Below are 26,370 nucleotides of genomic sequence, written 5' to 3' on the forward strand. Positions count from 1 at the left end.
GAAATATTCTTTATTTTGTAAACATCTGTGTTTAAAATAGATGAACCCTGCTCACAATTCATATAATGGACCCAAGACACAGTACACAAAAATCACCCGTCACAGGGAGATGGTGGGGGCTCAGGAGCAGGTGGTGTGTCCGGGGCTGGGTCGAGTTTCAAGAAAGCAGGTGCAGAGGTGGTAACGAGTTGACAGGCCAGGGGAGCCTGCTCAGCAGTCAGCCCAGTGATCCAGGCCACCTTCTGGACTGGAGAAGTTGAAGGGTGAGAGGCCAACTCTGGTAGCTAGTAGTGCAGCTGCACCTAAAACCCCAACCCTCCTGCGCCCATCCCTTTCCCCAGCTGTAGCTCTTGTGAATAGAGCTTCTGAATCAGTCCTTAGAATCCTGATCCTGTTTTCCCTTCCAGAACCCCCTAGGGTACAGTAAAAAATACAGTCCCTCTTTCCTGAGGGGGCTAGGAGAGAAAGACAATGGTGCTCTGCCTGGTCCTCAGGGAGAGCAGCAATTATGGCTCACAGGTGGAGCCAGTACCCAATATAACATCCCTGTACCAAAGCTCCTGGCTGGGGGCAGGCCCAAGGTTGGCATCACCGACTTCCCCACTCCCAGAATGGTCTTGGTACCCAAGAACTCAATCCTCAAGGAAGCATTCCTAGGCTTCATCCCAAAGAGTCAGCTAATGATTCATCACTGTTCCCACTCTCCTTTTCCTTCCACAACTGGAACCTATGCCGTTCCTAAATCCTGAGCTATTCTTTCCTGCTGGCTGTTTCATGGTTTTATAAAGGGTCAGGAGGAAAGGTTTGGTGACTTCATCCCTTCCCCCCACCTATTTTTTTGAGAGGTAAGGAAGTGGGGCTCTTACTCCACATACTTCTATACTGGATTTTTGTCCCTATTTGATGAATGCTCAACACTCAGTCCTTTGTTTTGGCTCCAGCTCCTGTCATGTAGATGCAGTGAATGTGTAGTTTGAGGATGAAACTTGGGGGCTGGGGGTGGTGGTGTTGGGAACCCTAATGGGGGTTGTAATTCACTTGTTCCTTCTTTGATGGGCTTCCTTCAAGCTACCCTTGGGCCATACAGGGTTAAACAAATTTCTTCCTGACCTAAGAACTTTGGAGGAGGGAGGCCTCGTCCCAGTACCGGTAGCCACAGTGCAGCTGGCAGACCCTGCGGCCTCCTACACAGGAGCTGGAGGGGCCATGTGAGCACTTTGTCTTGAAGGCTGAAGAGAACAGCACCGAACATTTCTCCCCAAAGCATTTTCCTTTCTTCCCATGAGGTCCTTGCCCTTCTCCCACAAACTCTGAGTTTTGAGAAAACCTCGAAAGCTGAAGGTTGGGTTCAATGAAAGAAGACTGCGTTGGTTACAGCTACTCTCACTTCTCACCCCCGCCAGGGAGTCATGAGGAAATGCCATCTCTGTGCAAGAAATGGAGGGCGGGGCCCAGGTGGCCCTGCTGCCGCCACATTCCCTTCTGGTTTACAAAATGCTGTCCCGGCCTGCTTTCCTTGGCTTTTAACCTGATGTAGGGGCTGGTCCTTCATCTCCAAATGCTTCCCTTTCTAGAGTGCATGTCAGTAACGCACTTGTCAGTGTCACTGGCCCCAGGGCTCTCCTTTCCCCTTGACGCCCTCAGGCCCTGGTCTACAGCTTTAACTATAAGAGCCCAGGTGGAGAGAAATTGTGCACACGCTGCCTGGGAGGTAGAGAATGGAGATGAATTTTCATCCCTGCCACCCGTTCACCATTTTTTTTTCCTTCTCTGGAGCAGCTGCCTCCTAAGAGATGGGTGGGCAGCCAAGTAAAGCCAAAGTTCAGGCTTGGGGGGAACAGAGAGAGGTAGGACAGCCCCAGGATTGAGGACCACCTGTTTGGCATTTCCTCCCCACCCTGGTGTTCCACTTACCCCAATCACTGTGAGGCAGACCCACTGCACAAAGAGGGAGTGGTGTGAAGGGGAGGACAGGAAGAAGCACCCTGCAGTCTGGCCCACGCACAAGGCAGGCTGGGGGGCTCTCCCTGGAGCAGAGAGTATGAAATATCCCCATGACCCTGGGTCCATTCTCTTGGACTAGGTTAAGAAGGAAGGAAAGAAAGATGCTGCATCAGCAGCCACATAGCAGGACAAACAGGGAAAGGGCAGTGAGGGAGGGGCTTTGATACTGGAGAGGAAGAGAAAGTAAAGTAGAAAGAAGAGAGAAAAAAGCAGAAAGGAGACAAGATGCACTGAAAAAGGAGGAGCCTTAACATGGCCTTGACCCAAGACTCACCCATTGTCTGGGGAGCTTGGGTGGTAAAACTATGCTCACAGTACATCCTGGGGTCGTAGCAGGCCTGTAGCTGGGGAAACTGGCTGAAGGATACCACTCCAGGGTAGATGGGTTGGGGAAGGAGGCTGCTCGGAGATGACAGCAGAGCTGCTCTTGGGGCCAGGCAGGGGGGGAGTAGCAGCTATTGATATTCAACAGGATCATCCAAATAAGAAGACAGCAGAAGGCAAAGCCCAGGCTCTCCTGTCTGCCCACAGGCCTCCTGAGGGAAGGGGGTTATTGTGTGGGGTTTCCACACAGAACCCTCAGCACCAGCAGGTTTTCGAAGAGTTCACTGGGCCCTCAGGTTTGCCCTCGTCCTCCTCCAGCTCTGCCAATGTCAACTCATTGCTGGTACATGTCCGGAGACCATCCAGTTCCTTCCTGTGGGCCTGCAGCACCAGTTCCGTCAGACGTGTGAAAGACTGGGAAACCAAGGGGCATGGGTTAGACCAGCATCTCTTCTTCCCCTTGCAACCCTGTAATGCCCAAGGCAGGAGGTCCCATTTATCTTGCAGTCTATCTGATGCCTCCTCCTCTCACCTCCCCACTATGCTGGACTCAGCCAAAGAGACAGGGCAACTGGTCTTCAGTGTTCTCACCTCCTTAATGTTGAGGTTGGTGCAGGCACTTGTTTCATAGAAGTCCATGCCATACTCTTTAGCCAGCTGTAAGAGAAGAACATTTCTGAAAGGGAGTCAGTAAGGGTAGGGAGGTGTACCCACACATCTGACACAGACCACTGCACACAGAGACTGTGCTGTGTAGTGATAATCTCTCAAACTAGACTGGGAGCTCATTCCGAGGCACTGGCTGGCACAGAATGGGAGAAGATGCCACACACATATATCATATATCAGGAGACAAAGACATCAAAATGAATGTTGAGGCAGTGTGATGTATTAATGAAGAGCATGGACTTTGCAGTCAAACAGACCCAAACTTGAATACCAGAGCTGCCACTTTATAGCTGCATGGCCTTGGACAAGTTACTTATTTTCTCTGAGCCCCAGTTTTATCAACTCTTACATGGAAATGATGGAAGCGTTGATGGTCAAGGTTGTGGATTGATTAAGTGGGATCTAAATGCATCTAAGAGCAGTTGCTTAGCACAATGCCACATACCCAATGTTCAATAACCACATTATTCTAGTATAGTTTGCCTTACTTCCAAATTTTTCATGTCCTACTTTTTTTTTTTGAATGAAGAAAGATAAAAAAAGTTCTTGAGGCCCCTGGAGTAAGTGGATGATTCTTGTCTCAGAAATATCAGTATTCCATTCTCTGTGAGGATGGTCTCCCTTATGCTTGGACATTCCCTCAGCACCATGGTTCTCCAACTGTGGGCCCTTCACTTCCCTCATTTTCTTTCCCACCAGTTTCCAGGCATACGGAGACAGGGAATGGGGAGGTGTGGAGGGGACGGGGAAGGTGTGAAGGGAAGTGGGGAGGTGTAAAGGGGAGTGGAGAGGTGTGAAGGGGAGTGGGGAGGTGTGAAGGGGAGTGGGGAGGTGTGAAGGGGAGTGGGGAGGTGTAAAGGGGAGTGGAGAGGTGTGAAGGGGAGTGGAAAGGTGTGAAGGGGGAGTGGGGAGGTGTAAAGGGGAGTGGAAAGGTGTGAAGGGGGAGTGGGGAGGTGTGAAGGGGAGTGGAAAGGTGTGAAGGGGGGGTGGGGAGGTGTAAAGGGGAGTGGAGAGGTATGAAGGGGATTGGGAAGGTGTGAAGGGGAGTGGGGAGGTGTGAAGGGGAGTGGAAAGGTGCGAAGGGGGAGTGGGGATGTGTAAAGGGGAGTGGGGTAAAGAGATCTGTTTCCTAACAGCAGCTGTGCCTGCAACTCGGAGTCCTTCTCCATCACTCACACAGGTGAGCTCCAAGCAGAGGATGATCCTGCTTTGGGGGACTTGGACTTGGGAGCGCTGCTATCTAAGAGGTCTTTGTTTTTCAGGATAGATCCAAAACTACCACCTTGAAGGATAGAAAGCAAAATCTCCAAAGATGGCAGCTCACCCAAGGCCTTAGAGTCCTGCAGGGGTGTAAGAGTACCTGACAATTATGAATAGATTCCTAGGACTGACCCTGGACGTATAGCTGGAGAACCAAGCAATGGATTCAGCCAGTTCACTCCCACTTACCTGCTGCCCTTGCTCTCTTCCCACCTGCCGTTTCTGCTCTTCATCAGCCTTATTCCCTATGAGGATCTTCTGGACACCTTCTGGTGCATACTAGGGACAAAGAATAGGCAGAACTGTCAATGAGTGCCTTTCCCATCTCCCCCACCATACAGTCTATACTGACCTCCAAACCAGCACTATTTAAGAGTCCTAGGGACAGGGCGGGCCGCGGTGGCTCAGCGGGCAAGAGTGCTTGCCTGCCGTGCCGGAGGACCCCGGTTCGATTCCCGGCCCCAGCCCATGTAAAAAAAACAAACAAACAAACAAACAAAATATAATAAAACAAGAAAATGTTTAAAAATGTTTCCCTTCCTTCCTTCCATCTCTGTCTTTCCTTCCTTTCCTCCCTCTCTCTAAAAAAAAAAAAAAAAAAAAAAAAAAAAGAGTCCTAGGGACAGAGCAAACTGATTGGATGCAACTGCCAGATTCCCCCAGTACCATGCCTGGCCCCAAGAGTCACAGAGGGGTGACATGGGACAGCATATGGTAGGAGGTGCTCTGGCTAATAGTTATGCTTCCCAGAGCTGGAAGGGATATTGAATTTAAGTCCAACTAGTCATTGTACAGATGAAGAATTGGGGACCCAGAGAATTCAAATGCTTGTCCAAGGCTCCACAGCTATCTTGGTCAGGACTAGAACCATAGTCTCTCAACTCCACTTGGTTCTAAGAGTTCAGGAAGGAAGCTGTTCACAGGCTAGGCTTTGAACTAACTTATTTCTAGAGAAAAAGAGCAATGGAGGGCTTGGCAGCTTTGGCTTTTCCCCCATGTTTTACTTACTCAAAGGTCTTCATCCAGGGGTTGTGGAAGGCAAAGTTTCCTGGTTGAATTACTCACTAACACTGAGAGCTTTGGCCCTCCCCACCAGGCCCTCAGTGTGCCTTCCCCTCTGAGGTCCCCTTTCCCCACCCCTGTTAGTGAGGCTCCTACCTCATCCACATCACTGACCCACTTCATGATGTGCTGGTAAGAACGCTCGCTGCTAATGTCGTAGACTAAAAATATTCCCTGAATAGAGAGAGAGAGAGAGAGAGATGGGGGAGGTAGATGCACACAGAGAAATGCACAGTCATGGACCAAAGGGGGTGGGGGTGGTCCCTTGAATTCCGGCTCCCACTCTCTGTCTCTTATCCCTGCTTAGCAAAATGAGGTTCCTCCAGAACCCAGAAGCTCCACCATCCCTCTCAGACTCTCAAGGTTGCAGCTTCCAAGGCCCATCACAGAATTCCTTGAGGTAGAAAGGCACTGACTGCTTTGACCTTGGTGACACAAGTTAGAGGGTGGAGGTTGGGGAAGAGAGAGTCTATGAGGGTTCTGCCTACAGTAATTTCTCAGTGAATAACTGATGAATAAATGAGCAATGAATAACCAATACTGTCCTGAGACTCCCCTCTCCAGCAGACAATCCCAGGGGACTGGGGCAGTAGCACCGATATCTTAAATACCCAGAGCTGAGAATTTAGATGGCAGCTTCCTACCTCTAAACCATAAAAATGGTGGCTCACCTGGGCTCGTCGATAGTACTGCTTTGTGATGGTCTGATATCTCTCCTGTCCTGCTGTGTCCCTGCAGTAGAAAGCCAGTCCTTCAGAGGAGGAGGGACCATGGAAGTAAGGTGGGGAGGAGAAAAGCAGGAGCTGGGGAACCCACCCTATGCCCTTGTAGGAAAAATTGGGTATTTGCAGAATGAAACCTTGATTCCCAATGTGGAGCTTTGATTCTCAAGGGAGCCCAAACATACCTCACTGCAGGAGAGAGGCTGGCCACCTACACTAGTACTGACGAAGGCTCGCCAGTGTCTTGGTCCCTCCTGTCAGGACCAAGAACCACAACCAAAACTGGGCCTAGGGTAACTCTCTCTAGAATTTGGCGACTGTGGCCAGACTTGGTTGGAGGGGGTGTGATAGGGTGTCACTGCTAAACCTCAGTCCTTACGGGACCTCTGAAAGCAATGCCTAAACCATTTTGGAATTGAGAGGCAGTTCCAAACACTGGCAAAGGCAGAGTTTCCAGGACCTTCAGGCCAGAGAACTACAGCAGCTCCCTGTGGCTACTTGTAGAAACTGCACCATCCTGTATTGAAGAATTATCACCAGAATCCAACCCTAAATGATGGTTGGATTCCTTCCAAACTTACTGTAGTAGGGCACAGCCTGAGGATAAAGCCTTAATCTAAGACAAATCCACAGTGGTTAGCTTGCCAATTCCTTCTAGTTCCCACCTTTTAGTGGCTTGTGGTCAGTCCCATAAAGTTTCTTAAAAAAGAGACTGGAGATTAAGGTTCCTGGGAACGGGAGATGGGTTCTGAGTCTTCTGCTTCTCTCTCCATCAAAGGAGGCCAGTGATTCCAGGTGAAGCCTCAGGCTCTCACACATGCAGAGGCAGCTAGGGGGGCAGACCAGGATGCTCACCAACTACGTGTGGCCCTTCCTCCTACTCAACTCACCAAATCTGTATCCGCACCTTGATACCATCTACCTCTATGGTCTTCATCTTAAAGTCAACACCTGAGAAAAAGGAAGAAGGCAAGAAAGTTAGGATAGCTACATACTGAGATCTGATCAGGAAAGAGCCAGGGCCCTCATGCCTGAAGGTTTAATTAGCAGGGAGACAGCATGCAGTGAGGGCCTTCCTTAACCAAAAGCCAACCTCAAGGAAGTAGCTGGGGCTTGGATGGGGCTTCTCTTCCTCCCAGAGCTGAAAGGTGCCATCAGCAAAGGGCTTGGGGAAGCAGGTAGAGGCAGACTGAACATGGGGGAATCTACTTCATCATTGCCTCAATTAATAGCCCCCAAATGCATCTCACTCACACACGTGTGAAGTCTTCCTCTTTATTTCTGGAGAGAACCACTTGTCTCTATCCATCCTGGAATTCTCATCCCTAGGAATAGCAACCTACCTCATTTGCCTGCGTTTCTTTTTTCTTCCTCTGCCTTATTAATAACCAGGAGGGATTACAGTGCCGTTTTGCATGTGGGGCCTGGAGGTAGAGGATGACTGCTTCACCCCTTCCCTCACCTAGCCAAAGCCCACCAAGGAGAAGACCCCAGTGGGTCTCAGTTTTGACTAAACCCTATTTACCAAGGAGGATGACCTTTGAAGTTAGGCCTGAGTTTGAATCCAGGCTCTGGCCATGTGACTCCTAGCTATGACTTTGGGCACCATGCTTCTCTGAGCCTCCCTTCCCTCATCAGCAAAATGGGGACATTACCACTTGTTTGAGAGAGTTGTTCAGACCACATGAGAGACAGAGCCTGGCACATGGTAGATAACCAGTCAATTGCAGCTGTCATTCTTATCTGGTACAGTGCCCACTGCATGGTGGGTGCTCAGTAAGTGACTAGCCAATGGCCAGATAAAGAGGCATGGCAGGATGTATGTTGGCAGAGGCAGGGGCAGCACAGACAGGGCTCTCAGGCTCCCTTATTTAGCTTATGGAGCTTATTTAGCTTATGGAGCTAAGTGAAACATAAGGGATTTGGCAAACCAGCACAGGGCAGAAATGTGCTTGAGGGAATTTGCAGTAAGAGAAGTCAGCACAACCAGCAGCACACAGGAGCTGGGATTCGGCTTGAGTCTGAGCGATGACAGAAGAAGAGGGGAGGTGTTTTTATCTCACCTCTATCTTCAGCCTTAACTATACCCAGCAATTCAGGGCTGTATCTAGTGGGTTAATTAACCTTAGGTCTTCACATACTTCCTGGAAACAGATTGGGAGTGGACATCATGAACCACAATTTTCAGATGGGGGAACATGGTAAAGGCAGAATTCTGGACCCTAATCTTGGGGCTGCCCAGCACAGAAGATGCCCAGGTGCTGGAATTCCCAGCACCCTTGCCCTTCCAACTTGGCCTTAGTTTTTGGCCTAATGGGAAAACTCCCCTTGTCTGTCCTGTTCCCAGCTTTCCACAAATATAGACAGATTAATTTCAGTCTCTCCCCGCTGGCCATCCAGACCAATCATTGTTTAGTTAGAAGGGAGAAAAAGATTCAGAACGGACAACCTCAACTAAATCACGCTGATCAGACATGAATCATTTTTCACAAGCCCATGCTGATTCATATCTATTGAGCTGTACTTTTCCAAATGGGCAAGGTCTGGTAGCCGTCCTTCCGTGTTTACTGAGAAAGCACGAAGAAGAGGAAGAGGGTGAAAGAGGAAGGGAAGACGCAGCGGGCTCCTGCCCTTGGTGAGGAGCAGTGGCACTTGTTCTTGGTACACCCTAGAATATCCTGGATGCCCTGCCCTGCCCTATCAGACAAACAGTTATCAAATCGTAAATTCTCCCCAGAGAAATTCAGTACCTGGCACTGAATTTCTGAATTCACTGAAGGGGAACAGGAAATTCTTGTTTCATGGTACAGTGCCTTGTTCTAAGAGTAATCAGAAGTTTTGTTCATTTCAGTTTTTATAAACCTAGCTCATCCTCACAGTAGCCTAGCAAGCCTGGTCAAGGACAGTGCCTGTGCAAAGAGTCACAAGGGAAGGAAGAGAGAAGGTTATACTTCTTCTATTCCGCAACATTTATGGGAACCTACCACTGCCCTGCACAGTGCTAGGTGTAGATACAATGGTAAAAACGACATCTGGCCCCTGCCCTTACAAAGCTTGGTAGAAAGGAAACAAAGGCCCAGAGAGGTAAGATGACTAGGCCAGGTCAGCACAGCAAGTAGCAGAGATTCCAACACAGGTCTCTTTGAAGCCAGAGTTCATGCTGCCCCTTGCGCTGTTTCTTGTGTGAACAGGAGGAGAGCTGTATGTCAACTGGTCATAGAAGCCTCAACCATGCCCAGGTTCCTGTTTCCCTATGGGTCTTTGATAAGGGTCCAGCTGGGAGAGGAGCTTCCAGTACCAGGAGACTATTCCTGTGAGAGAAGTGGGGAATGGAAGCAGAGATGAGGCATAACTGACATGAAAATGTGGAACCACACTAGAAGTAAGGGCTGTGCTCTTTCCCTTCCCCTCTCTCTTCATTGTGTGGCCAGGGAATTTGGGGGAGGGGAGTCACAGCACCCACACACCCCCACCATTTTGCAACCTACACCCTACTGCCCACCCAAGAAAATTTATTTTAATGTCTATGAAGTAAGATGTTTCAATTTTTCCTATTCATATGCACTAATATATGATAGAAGAAACAGAGCGAGTCTTACGTCTTCTCAGGAGTTCTCTTCTCTCCCAGGTTTTATTTAAACTTAAAAGAAGATTAACAGCCACAGGGACCTTCAAGTGCCATCTAGTCCCTCTACTCTCTGCTCCTGCACACCCTGGACCTTCAGCTGAGCCCACCCTGCCCCTCACCCCCTGCCCACACTAACAGGTGCTCTCCTTGTCTCCCCTCCATCCTCTCCCAGCATGGCTGTTAGTTTTTTCCACTGCTCAGCATTACAGGACCGAGTCAGAGAGCTGGTCTTATTTAGTCCCCCGACAGATTCATGCTTTCTCACCTCAGCCCGGCCCTGGCAGCTGCTTTGCAAACTGTTTATTTGCATTTGTATTCACCTATCACATTTCTCACACATGCAACCCCAAGCCTCTTTCCCCTGCTAAAAGGCTTCAGCCCAATGCACCCTACCCCCACCCCTGGGTTCTCAGTAGAGTAGCTTCTCCACTTTTTTATGCACAAGATGGATGCTGCCTTGTCTCAGTTTGCTAAAGCTGCCAGAATGCAAAATACCAGAAACGGATTGGCTTTTTCAAAAGAGGTTTGTTAAGTTACAAATTTATAGTGTAAGGCCATGAAAATGTCTGAAGTAAGGCATCTGGAGAAAGATGTCTTGACTCTGAAGAAAGGACGACAGCGTCCGGGGTTTCTCTCTCACATGGAAGGCACACGACAATGTCTGCTGTCCTTCTCTCCTGGCTTCTGGTTTCAAATGGCTCTCTCAGCTCCTGTTTCCAGTGGTTTTCACTCTACACATCTGTGGTTCCTCAGACAGACACTGGTTTTTATCTTTTATCTTAGCATCTCCATGTGCCTGTGTTTCGGTTTCATCTCCCTGCTCTCTGTGTACGCTCTAAGTGCTCGGTTTTCTGCCTTTTATTCTCTTTATACAGGACTCCAGTAAAGGATTAAGACCCACCCTGATGGGTCACATCTCCACAGAAACAATTTAATCAAAAGGTTCCAACCACAATTGGGTGGATCACACCCATGGAAACAACTAATCAAGAGTTCTTACCCAACAATATGTCTGCCCCACAAGATCAGATTAGAAGAACACGGCTTTTCTGGGGTACATAAGAGCTTCAAACCAGCACATTTCACCCTCTAGACCCCAAAAAGACATGTTCTTTTCAAATGCAAAATACATTTATTCCATCACAGTATCACAAAAGCCTTAAATCATTTCAGTAACAATACGAATGCAATACAAAGTAAAAAAAACAACATAAAATCTTATCAAAATCAGTTACAGGCATGGTTTGTCCTAAGACAATATTCTCCTCTGGCTATGAACCTGTGAAACTCAAAACAAGTTATCTGCTGCCAATATATGAAGGAGAGACAGTCATAGGATAAACATCTCCATTTTCATAAGGAAAAATTGAAAGGCTAATAGGGGTCACCAGACCCAAACAATTCCGAAAACCTGCAGGGCATACTCCATTAGATTTCTAAGTCTAAGAGTCATTTATTGAATGACGTTTCCTTCTCTGGGCTTGAGAAAGCGGCAGTCCCACCGTTTCCACGAGTTTATACAGGAATTCTCTCTTCAAACACTGGGGCGGGTTTTAACATATCTAAGCACTGGGGAGACCACTTTGTTCTTGGCCCCACCCTCCTCAAGCATCTAGGTGACACCCAGACTCTCTGCCATCTCCAGAGCACAAGCTCAACTCCTTCAGATCAGTGGGGTGGCAGCCAGGCTCTCTACAATCCCCGGGAAATATGTTCCACCCTTTTTGAGGCCTGAGGAGGCAACACTTTTCCTGAGTAATGAAGTGGAAGGTCTGCCCTCTGTTTCTGGGGCAAACTCACCCTCTTCACATGCATGTGTAGATTCCCTCTCCTGGTCCGAGATTTCCTGGCTCCAGACCTTAGCTTCCATGGTTCTGCCTTTGAAGTCATTTTTCCTTCAATCTGTGCCTTTTAGTCCAGACTGACACTCACAAAAAAATTTATTGACTTAGCATGCAGCACAGAGATGTCAAAACCCATCAGACAACAGGACTTTCCACAAATCATTTCTGGATAACTCCATCTCCAATTCTAGCTTGTGCTGAAATGGCTGACAGATTCCATGTATGGTTAAATCCTCAAGTGTGGCAATATTCTGTGGGGTCTCATTTTCCAAAAGCTCAGAATTTTCCAAACTATCAGTTTCTGGTTTCTTTGTACCCAAGAGTTCAGTTCTCAGCTTATCCCTTTCCTGTCACATTTTACTAAAAGCTGCAAGAAGAACCCAGGTTGCATTTTCCATATTTCTACCAGCTGTCTCTTCAAAGCAATCCAGAACTTTCCTATTCACCTCCTCAGAATTCTTCCACAAATCTTCCCTTTATCCATGTAAAAAGCCATGCCACCATGTTTGGTATTTGCAAACTGCAGTACCCCACTCTCAATACCAAAATCTGTTTCAGTTTTCTAAATCTGCCAGAATGCAATATACCAAAAATGGACTGGCTTTTACAAAGGGGATTTATTAGGTTACAAATTAAGTCTGTGAAAATATCCAAATTAAGGCATCCAAAGAAATATAATGACTCTGAAGAAAGGCCAATGGCTTCGGGGTTTCTCTTGCACATGGGAAGGCACATGGCGACATGTGCTGTCCTTCTCTCCTGGCTTCTGGTTTCAAACGACTTGCTTAGCTCCTGTTTACGATAGCTTTCTCTCTAAGCATCTGTGGTTCCTCACTTAGCATCTCTGGGGCAGACTCTGGGTCTTAGCATCTACAAACATCTATGTCTTCGTTTCATCGCTGTGCTCTCTGTTTTGGCTCTGAGCTCTTTCTCTGTTTTCTCTTCATACAGGGCTTTTATTCTCTTCATACAGGGCTCCAGTAAAAGGATTAAAATCCATCTTGATGGGCCACATCTCCATGGAAACAATTTAATCAAAAGGTCATACCCACAACTCTATGGTCACATCTCCATAGAAATAACTAATTAAGTGGTCTCATCCAATGTGTCTGCCTACGCAAGATCAGATTAGAAGAACATGGCTTTTCTGGGGTACACAACAGCTTCAAAGAAGCTTGACTGATGAAGCCTTTCTACAGAAACCCATCGCATTTACTCTGAATTTTCCCATTCTTTCTGCCTTCCCTCAGGGAAGAGTCCTCTGTCTTTTCCAAGCCTCACCTTTCAACCCTCCTCCTCAGTCTTCTCTGGGGACACATTCTGACAGTCATCCCCTCTGTACACTGCATCTTCAGTATGTACTGGAAGAAGAGGTGTCATCATCTAACTCTATCCCCAGATTTTTCTCATTGTGGCTCCTCTAAGGAAACACCTCTCAAACTTTATAATGCATTGGGATCACCCACGGATCGAGTTAAAATGCGTCTTCTGATTCAGTAGGTGGGGGATGAGGCCTAGATGTGGCATTCAGCTTCCACGTGAGGCAGGTGCTTCTGGTCCATAGATCACACTTTGAGTAGCAAGCTTCTAGGACAGTGGTTCTCAAAGTATGGTCCTTAGACCTGCAGCAACAGCAGTAGCATCTCCTGGTATCTTGTTAGAAATGCAAATTCTTAGGCCTCACCTGAAACACAGAGACCCAGAAACTCTGGGGGTGGGGCCCAACTTTCTGTGGTTCCACAGGTCCTCTAGGTGATTCTGATACATGCTAAAGTTTGAGAATTGCATTTAGAAAAAAGCTTTTGCACTGAAATGTCAAGAGAGGCAGCATAGAAATTCTTGATTTCTCAAGGTGTGTTTTGCAGATCCTAAACTTTAGAATCATTTGCAGAGAGTTTTTTAAAGTACAGATACCTTGATTTGCCTGAGCCCATTGAATTGGATGTTGAGAACCAGGCCCAGAAACCTTATTTTTAAGAGCTCTGTGGGTATTTTTTAGATAGAGGAAAGTTTGAGAGCTATAATGTAGTGAAAGAGCTATCTATTGGCATTGGAATCATAAAGACCCAGTGAAAATCCTAATTCTGACACTTGCTACATGACTTTTGTCAAATTTTAACTTCTCTGAGCCTAGGTGTTCTCATCTTAGAGTGAGAATGCCCTTTGCCTCCTGAGGGTTGTTACAGGATATAAATTAGACTATGTGTAATTCTCTCACTCCTCCCTTCCCTCTGTTGAACAAAGACTTTCGGGAGGGGGGAGGGGGTCAGCCAGGAAAACAAACCCAGAGAACAGATTACACAGTCTAATTCCTTGCCATTCAACATTGGTCCAGGGACTAGAGCCTCAGCAGCATCAGGAAGCTTGTCAGAAATGCAAATTCTTAGGCCCCACCCCAGACCTACTAAATCTTATGCACACTAAAGTTTGAGAACCATTGTCTAGCCCATCTTTGGACAGGACCATATCCAAGACCTGTATGTATAGTACACCCCTTAGCCATGAAATTCAAAGCCCTCAGTTCTTAGGAAGCACCATGAAATAGGGAAGAATGGGTATTATTATTGTGAGGCACAGAGAGGTCAATAACTTATTCCTGTTCCCACATCCTATGGCTGAGCCTCAACTGAAAAACTGATCTCTTAAAACCTACCCAGCAAACTATTCTCTCCATCAGTCGCTTCTCATTCCTCTGAGCCTCCTGCAGAATCTTACTGTATTTTCATTCAAGCCCTGAACACACCTGTTCTGGTATCATGGGGCAGCTGGAAGTGAAGGATTGGGCACACATGGAGAAAGACCACCATAACCTATTTTCAGGGAACTTCCTAAGATGGTTCATGCTTCTACTAAGCCCAGGTTCACCAGTGCCACCTCAGTGTCCCTACAAGAGAGAGATCATTTTAGGGAGAGGAAGAAGAGTGGAACAGAAAGGCAAGACAAAGAGCTGGAGTGTTTCAACAAAAAGGAAAACACATCACCCACTGTGGCACTCAGACGGCCCCAGATTCTGGCTATAACCTAAATTCTGGGAGAGCTAGGCTGTGGCTGCTAGTGGGTCAGCTCCTCTCTCCCTCCAGCCAGCAGCTCATGGGTTAACGTCAGGTGCCAGCTTGCCTGCTTGCCAAGTGCCACATGCTTCAGTGGAAACAGGGCTGATTCTGGGTGCCAAATGTTATCACTGTGATCAACCACAGCCCAAAGGGCCAGCAGTGTGACCTGAGCTTTTTCTTTAGTGATGAGATGCCACAACAAGGAACACCTGAAACTCAAGGAGACACCCAATCCCCGAGGCCATGCTGGCTCCAGTTACCAAGCACAGGCCCCAGGAATGTACTCCCCTCCCCCTGCAGGAAACCAGCGTGTGCCGGACACATGGAGCTCACGCAGGATATGGCATGAGGTCACCTCCAAACAGGTCACCCCTGAGTAACTCCAAAACAAGCTTTATGAAAAGGGAGAACCATGGGGGAGGTAGCTGCCTGACTTTGCCACCCCAAGCAAGATATCATGGCAATCTACATTTGAAACCCCATTCTCTTGGCCAAAACTTTACCAGAGGAAACCAATAATGCTATTTCCCCCCTAGCTAAGTGACACGTGAGGGGAAGAACAGGGAGAGCTGAGAGATAAAGCAGCTCACATTGGGATTCGAGACAAAGGGTCCTGGTACAGAAATGTCCCTCCGTCTATCAGGTGAGGGGAGGGTGATGAGAATGCCTTTGCCCCAAACCTGTCCCTCGCTGCATTCCTCTTGCATCCACCCGGTGACTCTTAGGCTCATTGTTTGCTGGATTATATGCTGACAATTTACTCCTTTAAAGAACTGCACACTGTCCCTCATGCTGGCCTCATCTTGGGGAAAGGGTGCACCCAAGCTCTCTCAATAAATATACTAGTCAGCATTTACACACTCTTCCCAGGAATGATGGGAACTAGAAATAAAAGAGATCCTGGTCTAAAAAAACAGAATCCTGATCCTATAACTCCAAGGCCATATTTATTAACCACAAGAGCACTGTGGGGGGGGGGGGGGGGCAGGAATAGACTTTGAGACTCTATAAAAGTTTCACTCACTAAGGTTATTTTTCAGAAACCTTTAACCTCCAGGTGGTTCCTAGACCAGATAAGTCCTGAAACCCAGAGGGACCAGACTCTCCAAGACCATCAAACAGCTGCATCCCCTAACCCCATAATGTCGACACATCTTTTCAACATGAAGAAATCAGAATGGTCATTGGCCAAATATCCCTAAAGAGCAGGAGAAGGATCAAAGGAGGAAGAGGAGTTGTATCAGAGAAGATAGGACTTAACAAAAGAATATGAGTACTGAATCATTATACTGATATTTCTTTTTAGTTTCCAGTATCTTAGAGCAGCTAGAAGGAAACACTTGAAATGGTGGGACTGTAAATCATACCATTCTTTGAAATTTATTCTAAAACTACTTGTTAAAATGTACTTTGAAATTTATTGCTTTTATATATATATGTTACATTTCACAATAGAAAATGTTTGTTTGTTTATTTTAAAGAGCACTGATGACAAAGGCTTTGATTCAGTTGACTACCCCCAAGAAATTCTGGAGATCCCAGAATGATACGCTGTTCCTCCATTCTTTTTTCACATATGCATGCACATGTGTGTACACACACACACACCCTCGATATGGAAAGGACAGTGGTGATATGGGGACCAGGGCAACTCTGGAGGCCACCATCTTCATGAACATCTTGAAAGGCGAATCCTGGGATACCCAGGACAAAGAACCCGGGTGTTTCCAGTCAAATACTGGCTCCCATGAGGCTGGAAGACAAATATTGGCTCCCTGAGCTCTAGGAACTCCTTCGCCCAGAGTTTCTTGTCAGCTTAGGTGACTGAAAGGTCACTCCAGCAACCTGGCTGAACTGATGGGCACCATCGTACACTAGTACTGTCACTGAATGATGTCAATACTGACCTACCCATTCTAAAAGACACTAACCTCTCACCCCTGTGTAGACCAAAGAGGACCCACTCCCACAAGGGTCATGGGAGCAACTTTCTTGCTCCCTTCTATGTCTGAGCCTCTCCTATGGCATGTATCTCAGCAGAAGAGCCAAACACTACTGGAAATAGTCCAGAAGTCTCCCCCTCCTCCCAACACAGTCTTTCCATAATGAGCTTCACATTGTTTTTGTTTTTTTTTTTCCTATCCACTTGATTATTAAAACCTTCCTCTTTCACATTGTTTCAAGTGTCCCAGGAGACCAAAACTACCTATGACTTTCCTCAGAAAAGAGCATTAGTCCTCTAGGAAAATGCTTTCATTCATTCAAACTGTTACTGAGTGACTATGATATCTGGGAACTAAGCTAGAAGACACAGCATTGAACAATACAGAAAGGTCCCTGCCTTCGCAGAGCTTTCATTCTAGCAGGGAAGACAGATAATGTATAAGTAAACTAAAAATGGACCTCAGAGAGATTTAGGAAGCAAAAGCAGGACAACCGAGTAAGGAGTGAGGAGGCCAGTGGACAAGCTACCTGAGATGACAGGATGTGGCATTTGCACTGAAACCTGAATGAAAAGAAGGTACCAACAGGGAAAAGATCTGGGGGAACAGGGCCCCAGGAAGAGGAAGCGGCAACTACGCTAAGGGAGGAATGCATTTCAGTCAAACTCTGAAAAGAAAAGGAAGAAGGATCAATATTATTCTGTCTTCTGATACAAAGGATGAAACAAAGACAAGGCTCTTCTTCTCCCAGGTCTCATGGGGACCCACCCTCACACATGCATACGTAAGTGCATCCACACACACACGTTGAGGGACTTTGGCCTGAAGAATAAACAAGAAACTTCTCAAACACCAGCAAGGCCAACTGCAGAACCCGTCACTCCATGTTAGGATGAAATCTCTATACAATGAATGGATCACGTGCAAAGCACCTAGTAGGTGCCCTGGAAATACTGGTTCCTTTTCCCTTGCTCTTCCCACTGCCATGCTCAGATCTCCATAGAGCATCTGTGACATGTGCAGTGTGCTCCAGACAACCCTGCCCCACCCCGTTTTGGGAGACACCTGAACCTGGGCCTCACCTCCTTGAGCCTTCTACTGCTGGGGGATGATCAGACCCCACCGAGGTGGCCAGGACTTGCCAGGCTACTGATTACTCCTCCTTCCTCTCCTGCCTAGGCAAGGCCATGTTGACAGGGAGCAGAAAATTCAGGGAAGAAAAGACTGAGATTGGAGCTTGAAATTCAGGAGAAAACATTTGGTGGCACAAGGTCTCCAGGTGCATCTGCCCTCACACACAGTCAAGCAAAGCAAATTTTTAGCAAGATCCAGTTGACTTTAAGCTGATTTGACACAACCTGGCCACCAGCAGGCCCCAGCAAGGCCGAAGAGTAGCAGCCCCAAATCTTGAGGTGTTTTCCATAGCACCTGCTCCTTGTGAGAGGATGTGTGCCTCTCCCACTTCCTTGTCCCTTGGGGAACCTTACCTAGTCTTCAAGATTCCACTCAAATGTCACTTCTTCTATGAAGCCTTCACCAACCTGCCCAGAAGGAACTGATCACTCTGTGATTCCAAAGCATTTTGACATTCCTTTTACATAATACTCTGGTTATTTGTTTGGATACCTGACTCTCCAATTCTGCTGTGAGCCCACAGATGGCAAGACAATGTTCTACTCATTTGACACTCTCATTGCCTGGCAGAAGCTAGATCCTCATGAAATAATCAACAATGTGGAAAAAATGAATAAGTGAATAAAGGAATAAATGAATGAAAGTCAGTACATGCAAGGAGAAGAGATCAATGGGCAGAAAATTTTAATCAGGGAAGAGAGATCAGAGAATGACCCATGTTTCAAAGGCGCTGTTAGCTCTCCCTACAGATCCTGGCACCAAAGTCACAGGGTTCTCAGGAGTACTATGAGGGCAATACTGAAGCTGCATCCACAAAGCCCCCACCCCAACCCCACCCCAGTTCCCCAGTCACAGGCCCCTGACTCTCCCTCAGGGGGCTGTGTAAAGACAACTCTTCAGCAGCCAGAGACACAGCAGTCCTTCAACCCCAGAATGCGAGAACTTCAGCTCAAGGTGAGAGGTTCTACTTGGCAACCAGTGGAAGGGCTGTCTGCAATGAGCAAGTGTAGGCCCAAGGCCAGTTTGCAGACACTGGAGGGGAGAAGATGGCTCAGGTCTGGGTCACTTCCACGAAAGATGTGTCATCACTTCTTTCTGGGCCTCAGTTCTCCCTTTCCTCCTCAGTGATGAGGAATTAAATGTCCAGGAAGTCCTGTGAAGAGCCAAGGAGAGTTCAGAGGCCTGCACAGAAAATTGGCAGTTTTACAGGGAAACAGGCTCAAATATTAGATTCCAGAAGGCACTTAGAGAAGTCCTGGAGATTGGGGTAGAAGGGTGATGGCCAAATCTTGACTTTCATGTTACAAAGTTCATCATCCACCTGTCTGGGGAAGGGGGAGGAGATGACAGAAGGAGGATGGCACAGAAAGGAGGGGATGTGGGGCAGCAGGAGGGAACTAGTGTGCTCAAAGCCGTGGGCGAGTCTGCACATCCAGGCTGCAGCACAGATAAATAAATCAGCAGAAATTTCTAGGATCTCAGACCCCTCCCACTCATCACATCCTTGGGAAGGGGTGGGAGGCTGGGGTCAGTGCCTGTGTCAGAATCAAAAAGGGAGGCCTAAGGCAGAGGCATACCTGGCATAGGCCAAGCCTTGAGGCAGAGCCACCCCCTTCCTTTTAGATCACCTCTGCCCACTCCTTCACACCTCCTCACCACCTCACTCTTACTAGTCAGACACTGGCACTGCCTGGGCAAAGGGGGTATTGGAAAAGAAGCTGAAAATGAAACACAGGGCCTACCCATGTGTTTCCACTGCATGCCAGTGCCCTGGTTTCTGTCTGAGCTGTTCACTGCTGTATCCCCAGCTCCTAGCACAGCACCTGGCAGTTACAGGTGTCCAGTAGATAGTGCTAGAATGACTGAATACATGAATGATGGATATGATGACCTCAAAGCATATTACTGGCAGCTTATTTATCTCAGCAACATTCTTATGAGCGAATAATAATGATGATGATGATGGCTACCATATTACTGAGGGCTTTCCAAGAGTTTCATGTAATCTTCACAATGGACTCACATCAGTAAATGCTCTCTCCATTCTACTCAGTGCTTCTCACCTTCCCTTCCTTTCTGCTTTGAGAACAGGGTTGGAATGGACCTGTCTCAGGCTGCCCAAGGGCTTGGGGGCTGCTAAGGCCCCCCACCAGTGGAACACACAGGCCCAGTCCTGCCCCTCCTGCAGTGTCACAGTCTAAGTACATGCCCCTCTCAGTCTAGAGAGACTAGACTGAGGAATGCAGTGCCAAAGCATTAGCCCCAACATGTGTTAGATCACTCAATTTTGGGCTCAGATCTAGCCACCACAGTCCTTCTCTGACCCTCTCCCTCCCACTCCATTACCAATGAGCCCTTGAGCCAGGTGGCCAGAGCGGGTTCCAACAGAACCTCCTGGGAAAGATGATACTGCAGCGGCCTGAGAAAGCAGCCCTGAAGCCACAGCAGCTGAACCAGCCAAACTGGAAAATAACAGCAGCAGCAGCCTAGGGACGCAGGAGTGGTGAGCTCAAGAGGGCGAGCTTTAAACAAAAGGTCCAGAGACCAGGATGGCAGGTCTACTCAGAGAAGACCAATGACAGAGAGGGGAAACCAATTCCTGGACAGTCCCTTCAGCTTGCACCAGTGGCGAACATTTCACTCGAGGCTACCATACAGAAAGGTAATCAAAGTTCCCCTGATTGTACATGGCCATGTAGGACACCTCCCTGCCTGGGCGTATGCCACAGGTCACATGAGACACTTCCAGAAGTTGCAAGGTTGATTGGTGTGGACCACTCCCCACCTCTGCAGGGAAACTAGAACAGGTGGTCGTATGGGGTTTGGTGTTGGTGCCACGGGCAGGGGTGAGAGGTGGAAGAGAGAGAAGGAAACAGTTCAGAGTTTCCTTCATGCTCAGACACTAGACCTCAACTCCCTGCTTCAAGTTTTTCAGCCATCGTGGTGAGTACTCCTTTTTCCATGTCATTTCTCTGCTCCAAAACCTTTTAGACCATTGTGAAGGTCCAAGTTCCACCTCCTTAGCCAGGCCCTCTGCCATCTAGTCCCAACATTTGTTCACTAATTTAGCATTTGTTGAGCTAGGGGGTTGCTCTGTACTAGGGACTATGAAAGCGAAGATGAATAAGACCGTCTCAGCCTCAAGGCACTTAAAGTATAGTTTTGGAGATAGAGAGATAAACAGAGGAATGTTCTCACTCTTCCCCTAAAAAATCAATTTTGTTCCAGCCAGACTGCCCAGAGTTCCATGAACACCCACTGAATTGCCACCTCTGTCATCTCTGCGCATGTTACTCCATCTGCTCCCTTCCCCTACAGGGACAGGAAAGCAGCCCCCACTTGAAGACCTAGCTTCAGCTTTCCCCGCCTCTGAAAAGCCTTCCATGTCTATTTGAGTCCACAGGGGCCTCTCTTCTCCAGCCTCCTGGAGCTCTTAGTGGCAGCAGCCCTCATGGGTCCCATCACTGCTCACTGGCTGTCATGACATGTCTTACATTGTTACTGAAATTCTGATATGCATGGGCCCCTCCCTGAATGACAACCTTTGTTAATAGTAACTATAAAGATTGTAGTCAATCTCTTATATTTAAGGAGTGGTTTATTTTGCACTTTCAGATATATCATCTCATATTGGCTATAGCTCTTTTTTTGCCTATGTTTTGCCTCCCCAACTAGATTATAGGCTCCTGTGGGCAGGAAAAGGTGGGCTGCAATATGTCTTGAAAATTCCTGCCACAGAGGTTTGTAGTGAATGCTCAATTAATTTAACAGGTAGGATAATTTTGCTCGGTAACAGCTGGAGGCAGAGAACATCAAGGCACCAAAAGCTCACCTCTGCACCAACCCCTATTGGTGCCAGTGCAGCTGCATGGGAAAGAAGTGCCTATGGCACAGATCCAGTTGCAGGGCCACCTTCCCACCTGCTGGCCAGGAAGAAGGAAAGGTTGATGGGGATGGGGTGAGGGTGTCTGCTTACCACTCCCTGGCAGGCCCTTCTCTGGAATGTCACAGGCTCTTATAGTATGGGAGTAGACAGCAAATCACAAAAATGTCAGCCTAGGTGACATCAACATGACCTAAGAATGCCACTTCTGTCTTGGTAGTAATTGGTAGATTGCCTTCATTTACCTATTTACAAAAGAAGCCCCCAGGCAAGTGCCCAAATCAACATATAGTATGGTAAAAGAAGGTGTCTTAGACAATAAGCAGCTTGAGAGTAGTGACTATGTTTCTTGTTCATCTTGGAATCGCCAGGCCTTGTCTAGCATACAGGACACATACTTTTTTTTAAATGGATATATTAATGACTAAGACTTGATGGCACCCATTTCCTTGGTTCCTTGATTTGTCTCCTGGCTGCCCCTTCCCAGCCCCTTGGGAAGCTTTCTGTAACACCTACTGATCATCCACCTCTCTCTGTAAGTCTTAGAACTGAAAAACATACCTAAGATGAAGTAGAATCACAAGTCTCTAACTTAACTTTAAATAAGAGCATTTAAGAAATCCCGTGGGGCAGACCAAAAATGGCTCGTGAGAAAACAGGTTTCATTCTCTCCTAGAGAATCTAAACTTCTAGAGAGTTCTCTGCATCCTATGAAAAGGTGGACACAACCATTGGATGCAGAGAAAGAACTCTGAGAACCATCTCCAGCTTTTAGATCAATATACCAAGAGCCTTGTGGGGAAAGGATATTGCAAAAAAACTTCACCCTGTTCAATGTCCCACCCCTGTTCCCAAAGTGGCCTGCCCCAGAGGATTTCTGAAGTTTCTAGTGACCTGTGTGGGAAATGGTACCTTCACCTATCTAGCAGAAGAAGGTGTCTGAGAAGAGAGAAGACAAGGTGGAAGAGACATCAGAAAACTTTGGTGATTAGGGGTGTGGGGCAAAGCACTCTCTTTTAAGAAAGCACAAGCCTCAGAATGGCCATCTTGGTATTTTGGAAATGGGTTCCCTCATTTGACTGTGAGGAAAGGGCATATATTTCACCTAGAGGAAGCCAACTAAGTCAGCTTCCCCAACTAAGCCACAATGCTAAGCAGAAGCCCCAAGCACTTCTGATGTGGGTAAATGAATGAAACTCTCAAGGGAAAAAATCAGGTCACTCCAAGGACTCTAATGGGGCCAGGACACCAGGGTGCCAATTACTGCCCTTCAGACAAAAGCCAGAGGCCCCTGAGTAGCCGGTGGCCCTCTGTAGATACCTCAGCTGCTCTTGGCACCAGGCCCATCTCAAAAACAGCCACTTAAGTTTCCTTAAGTCATAAGCTACTGCCCTTTATCTCCAAACCTGCAACCTGTCCTCATACCCCATCTGTTTCCTCAGCCACTCCCTCCCTCTCAGACCTTTCTCTAACACCAACCTCTTCTCTGAGCCAGGCAAAGCTTGCTTGGCCAAAGCTTTGTCTCAAAATCCCATTGTCTCTCTGAGACATCTCTCATCCAAACAGTGACCCAGTCCAAGCTCACTCAGGCAGGATCTCTTAGGGGCTTGACTTATGGTTCCCCTGAGAAAGATGGATGTGCTCTGTTTCCTGACCCCAAGTCCCTTGCAGATAGTGAAGCAAAGAGAGAATGAGACCCCCAGAATTCAATGAAAATGACAACAGTATAACCAACCAGAATTTATCTGGCCCTCACTATGTGTCAGACATTGTGCTAAGTGCTTTACAAATATTTTATTTAATCCTTACAACACCTCTGTGAGGTAGGTAGTATTCTACACGTGAGAACATGAAGTTCTGAAGCTTATGTGAGATTCAAGGTCATAATGTCTAAAAGCGGGAGCTCTAGATGTGCTTGACAACAAAGTCTCCCTTTTAACCACCAGGCTCTGCTCCTTCTGCCTGTACCTGCTCTTCTTTCTTGGCAAGAGATGCGGTGGGAATGGAGGGGCAACAGGAAGCTGAGTGCTGGTGCCCACCCAGAAGGCAACCAATGCTGCTAGAAGGCCATTCTAGTTGGATGACCAGACTGCCAAGAGGGTCTGATTCCCAGAGGCCTGGGCAAGATGTGGGTAGAATTCCCTCAATTCAAACCTCCCAGGAGTCAGAGACCCTCTCAGCGAGGAGGCCACTGAACCACTTCCCAGAAAAGGTGATCCCATCACATCCTGTCTGGGAGACTCCCAAGCTTGCCCCTCTAACCAGCACTGCCAGATCAAAGAGATGTATTCTCAGGGTGCATCCAGCTGGCTCTCTGACCCTCTGAGCTGGACAGGTATCCCTGACATCCCTCCATCCTCCTCAGTCTCCTTTAAACCAAATGCTTCAGTCATCTGCCTCAAACTTTTCTGGAACTGGCTACTGAGGGTTCCACTCACTGTAGCTTCTCACCTTCTCTGTGCCTCCAAGTTATCCCACCTTGAGGCTTACCTTCACAACTGAGCCCTGCAAACTCAATCCTTTTGGTCCCTCCAGTCCTCCTCTCTTCCCCTTCCTGGCTCCATAATGGGTCACCCTGAAGTAAGGACACCTCAGCGACTCAGTGAGTCAGCTTTCCACCTGAACCCCTCTTTCTGGGCACAAAGCTTTACTTCCCCTCCCCCTCTCCACTTGGCGCTGGGGGGATGTCATTTCAGTGGCTATGAGTCTCGATGCCCCAGCTCGGAGTAGCCAGGCCTACACACTGGAGGTTGGGGAGGTCAGCTAGAAGATACAGGGCTACACCTGTCCCGGTTCTCTTGGCTCTCTTGGCGTCGACGAGCAGGCTCCTCGGTGAGATATGGAGATCCTACCCCCAAGTCACGGAGGGCAGCAGGGCATAAACCAGAAGCCGTGGCCGGCTCACTCCGGGATTTACTCTCTCGCCCTGGCTTCCCGCGCCACCGCCTCTGGCCAGAGGAGCAGACAAACCCTCCGGGGCCAGGGATGGGGGAAGGAAGAGGAAGGGGCCGCCAGGGCGGCAGCTGGCAAGAGAGGGAGGGGCGCCCCTCTGGCCACCGCCCCTTACCGATGGTGGAGATGTGCGAGGAGTGGAACTCGTTGTCGGTGAAGCGGCACAGCAGGCAGGTCTTGCCCACCCCGGAGTCCCCGATCAGCAACAGCCGGAAAAGCACATCGTACTGCTTCGCCATGGCTGGGGCCGGAGGGGGCCGGGGAACAGCGGGCGGGCGGCGGGCTCAACCCCGCTCCGCCGCAGCCATCGCGGCCCGCGCGCGCCCGGGGAGCCGCGAGAAGGAAGCTGGGCCGGGCCCGCTCACCACTCGCTCGCGCGGGGAAGCGCGCCTGCGGCTGGAGCCCCGCACGGCGCCGGCTCGGCTCAGCTGCGTTCCGCGCGCCGGCGGTGGGAGGAGAAAGCCGCACGGCGGCGGCCCCTGCCCACCCCTTCCCACCCCTTCCCCCTGCGCCGCCACCGCCCAGGAGAGGGGGCGGGGAGCGCGAGCGGCAGCAGCCGGGGGCCGGACCCGCTGCGGGAGGTCAGGCGGGGCCCCACAAGCTCCCGGGCCCGAGGGGGCGCGCGGTCAGAGGAAGGGCTCACCTCCCAACGCCCTCGTGCCGGGACCCTCGGGGAGAACGCTTTGGTTCTTTTGGATGGGGGAATTGGGGTGAGCCCTCACAGCCCACCTCTGCTGAGCCTGGTTTTTCCGGTCTCATCACTTCTCTCCAAGTCCCATCCTGAGCCTGTTCCTCCTGAATCCGCTGCGCGGAAGCATCCCGGTCCCAAGGTGGTTAGTTCTCACCTGAGCTCGCCCCAGGATGGAAAGCCTTGGCCTGGGTCTGGATTGAAACAGCTGGCTACTTTCAGAGTCGCCCTCTCCAAGAACACTCACGAGCGTTGCTGCAGCTCTGCTCTCCCTGCCATCTGGCTTCCCAGGAACCCTGTGTGACTATGTCACCATCCCCCTCTCATGCCCATTTTTTTTCTTTAAAGGGGGAAAATGCCTGCTGATCTCCTTCAGAAGGGTGAAAAGATAGATGATCATAAAAAAGCATTTCCAAATGCACTAGCGTCTGGGCTGCTCCGGGCAGGTGCTCAGGTGCAAATGCATTATTCCAAACTACTAAGTATTTCTACCTCAGTTGGCACCAAAGAATGAATGGGCCTCTCTCAAGACCTAATTTACTACCACTTGAATGTATTCACACCAGGGAGAGGCGGATAAATACTCCCTGGAGTTTAGAAAATTGCCTATTCCTACGAATGAGTATTAGAGGAGAGCAAATCTAGCCCAATAGGTTTTTTTTTTAAGTGATGAAGAAATTGTGTGTGTGTGCGCGTGCATTTGTGCCCCTGTTTTGAGGCTTGGTATTGAAGGGAGAATGTATTTTTCAGTAACCGATCAAGGGAAGTGGGATGTCCATTTACTCGAACAGTTATATATCAGGCAAAGTGTCTAAATTTATAAGAAAGAGGGGAAAAATCCTAAACCTGACAGTTACTTTGATTACATTACAAGCTAAGGAACTGATCCTGTGTTTTCTGTTAAGATTTCCAGGTGCATTTCTCTTTGCTGGCTTTAGTACACCTTCTGAGGACTCTGGGATTAGGCACACCTGGTTCCAGTCCCATCTCCATCATTTACCAACTGCAAACTTGAGCAAGTTACTGAACCCTTCTGTGCTTCAGTTTCCTCATGTGTAAAAAGGGTGTGGTATATTTAGAGTAACTACCTCACAGGATTGTTGGAACTATGAAATAAGGTAATGTGTGGTAGAAAGGATTCAGCACATCACTTGATCCATAGTAAGTATTCAGTAAATACCGAGGGACAAACAACACTCTGCAA

At 48.4% G+C, this 26,370-nt stretch overlaps 1 protein-coding gene across 5 annotated transcripts; it reads right to left on the bottom strand.

Moving 5' to 3' along the window:
* RAB15 (RAB15, member RAS oncogene family) lies at positions 1 to 25,435 on the bottom strand. 5 transcript variants are annotated; one of them, XM_077122719.1, is made up of 7 exons: positions 25,324 to 25,435; positions 6,932 to 6,992; positions 5,991 to 6,051; positions 5,416 to 5,493; positions 4,447 to 4,536; positions 2,920 to 2,985; positions 1 to 2,742 (listed from the first exon to the last, which is right to left on the bottom strand). In XM_077122719.1, exons 2-7 carry the CDS (start codon positions 6,976 to 6,978, stop codon positions 2,584 to 2,586), a joined length of 501 nt encoding a protein of 166 aa, XP_076978834.1. In that variant the 5' UTR covers positions 6,979 to 6,992; positions 25,324 to 25,435; the 3' UTR covers positions 1 to 2,583. The 5 variants fall into 5 exon arrangements, with proteins under 5 accessions (XP_076978834.1, XP_076978835.1, XP_076978832.1 ...); XM_077122720.1 differs by lacking the exon at positions 25,324 to 25,435 and adding an exon at positions 25,208 to 25,273; XM_077122717.1 differs by lacking the exon at positions 25,324 to 25,435 and adding an exon at positions 24,594 to 24,788.
* Positions 25,436 to 26,370: the final 935 nt, after the last annotated feature.

The sequence above is a fragment of the Tamandua tetradactyla genome, chromosome 12 (genome assembly GCF_023851605.1).
Source record: "Tamandua tetradactyla isolate mTamTet1 chromosome 12, mTamTet1.pri, whole genome shotgun sequence".
NCBI lineage: Eukaryota > Metazoa > Chordata > Mammalia > Pilosa > Myrmecophagidae > Tamandua > Tamandua tetradactyla.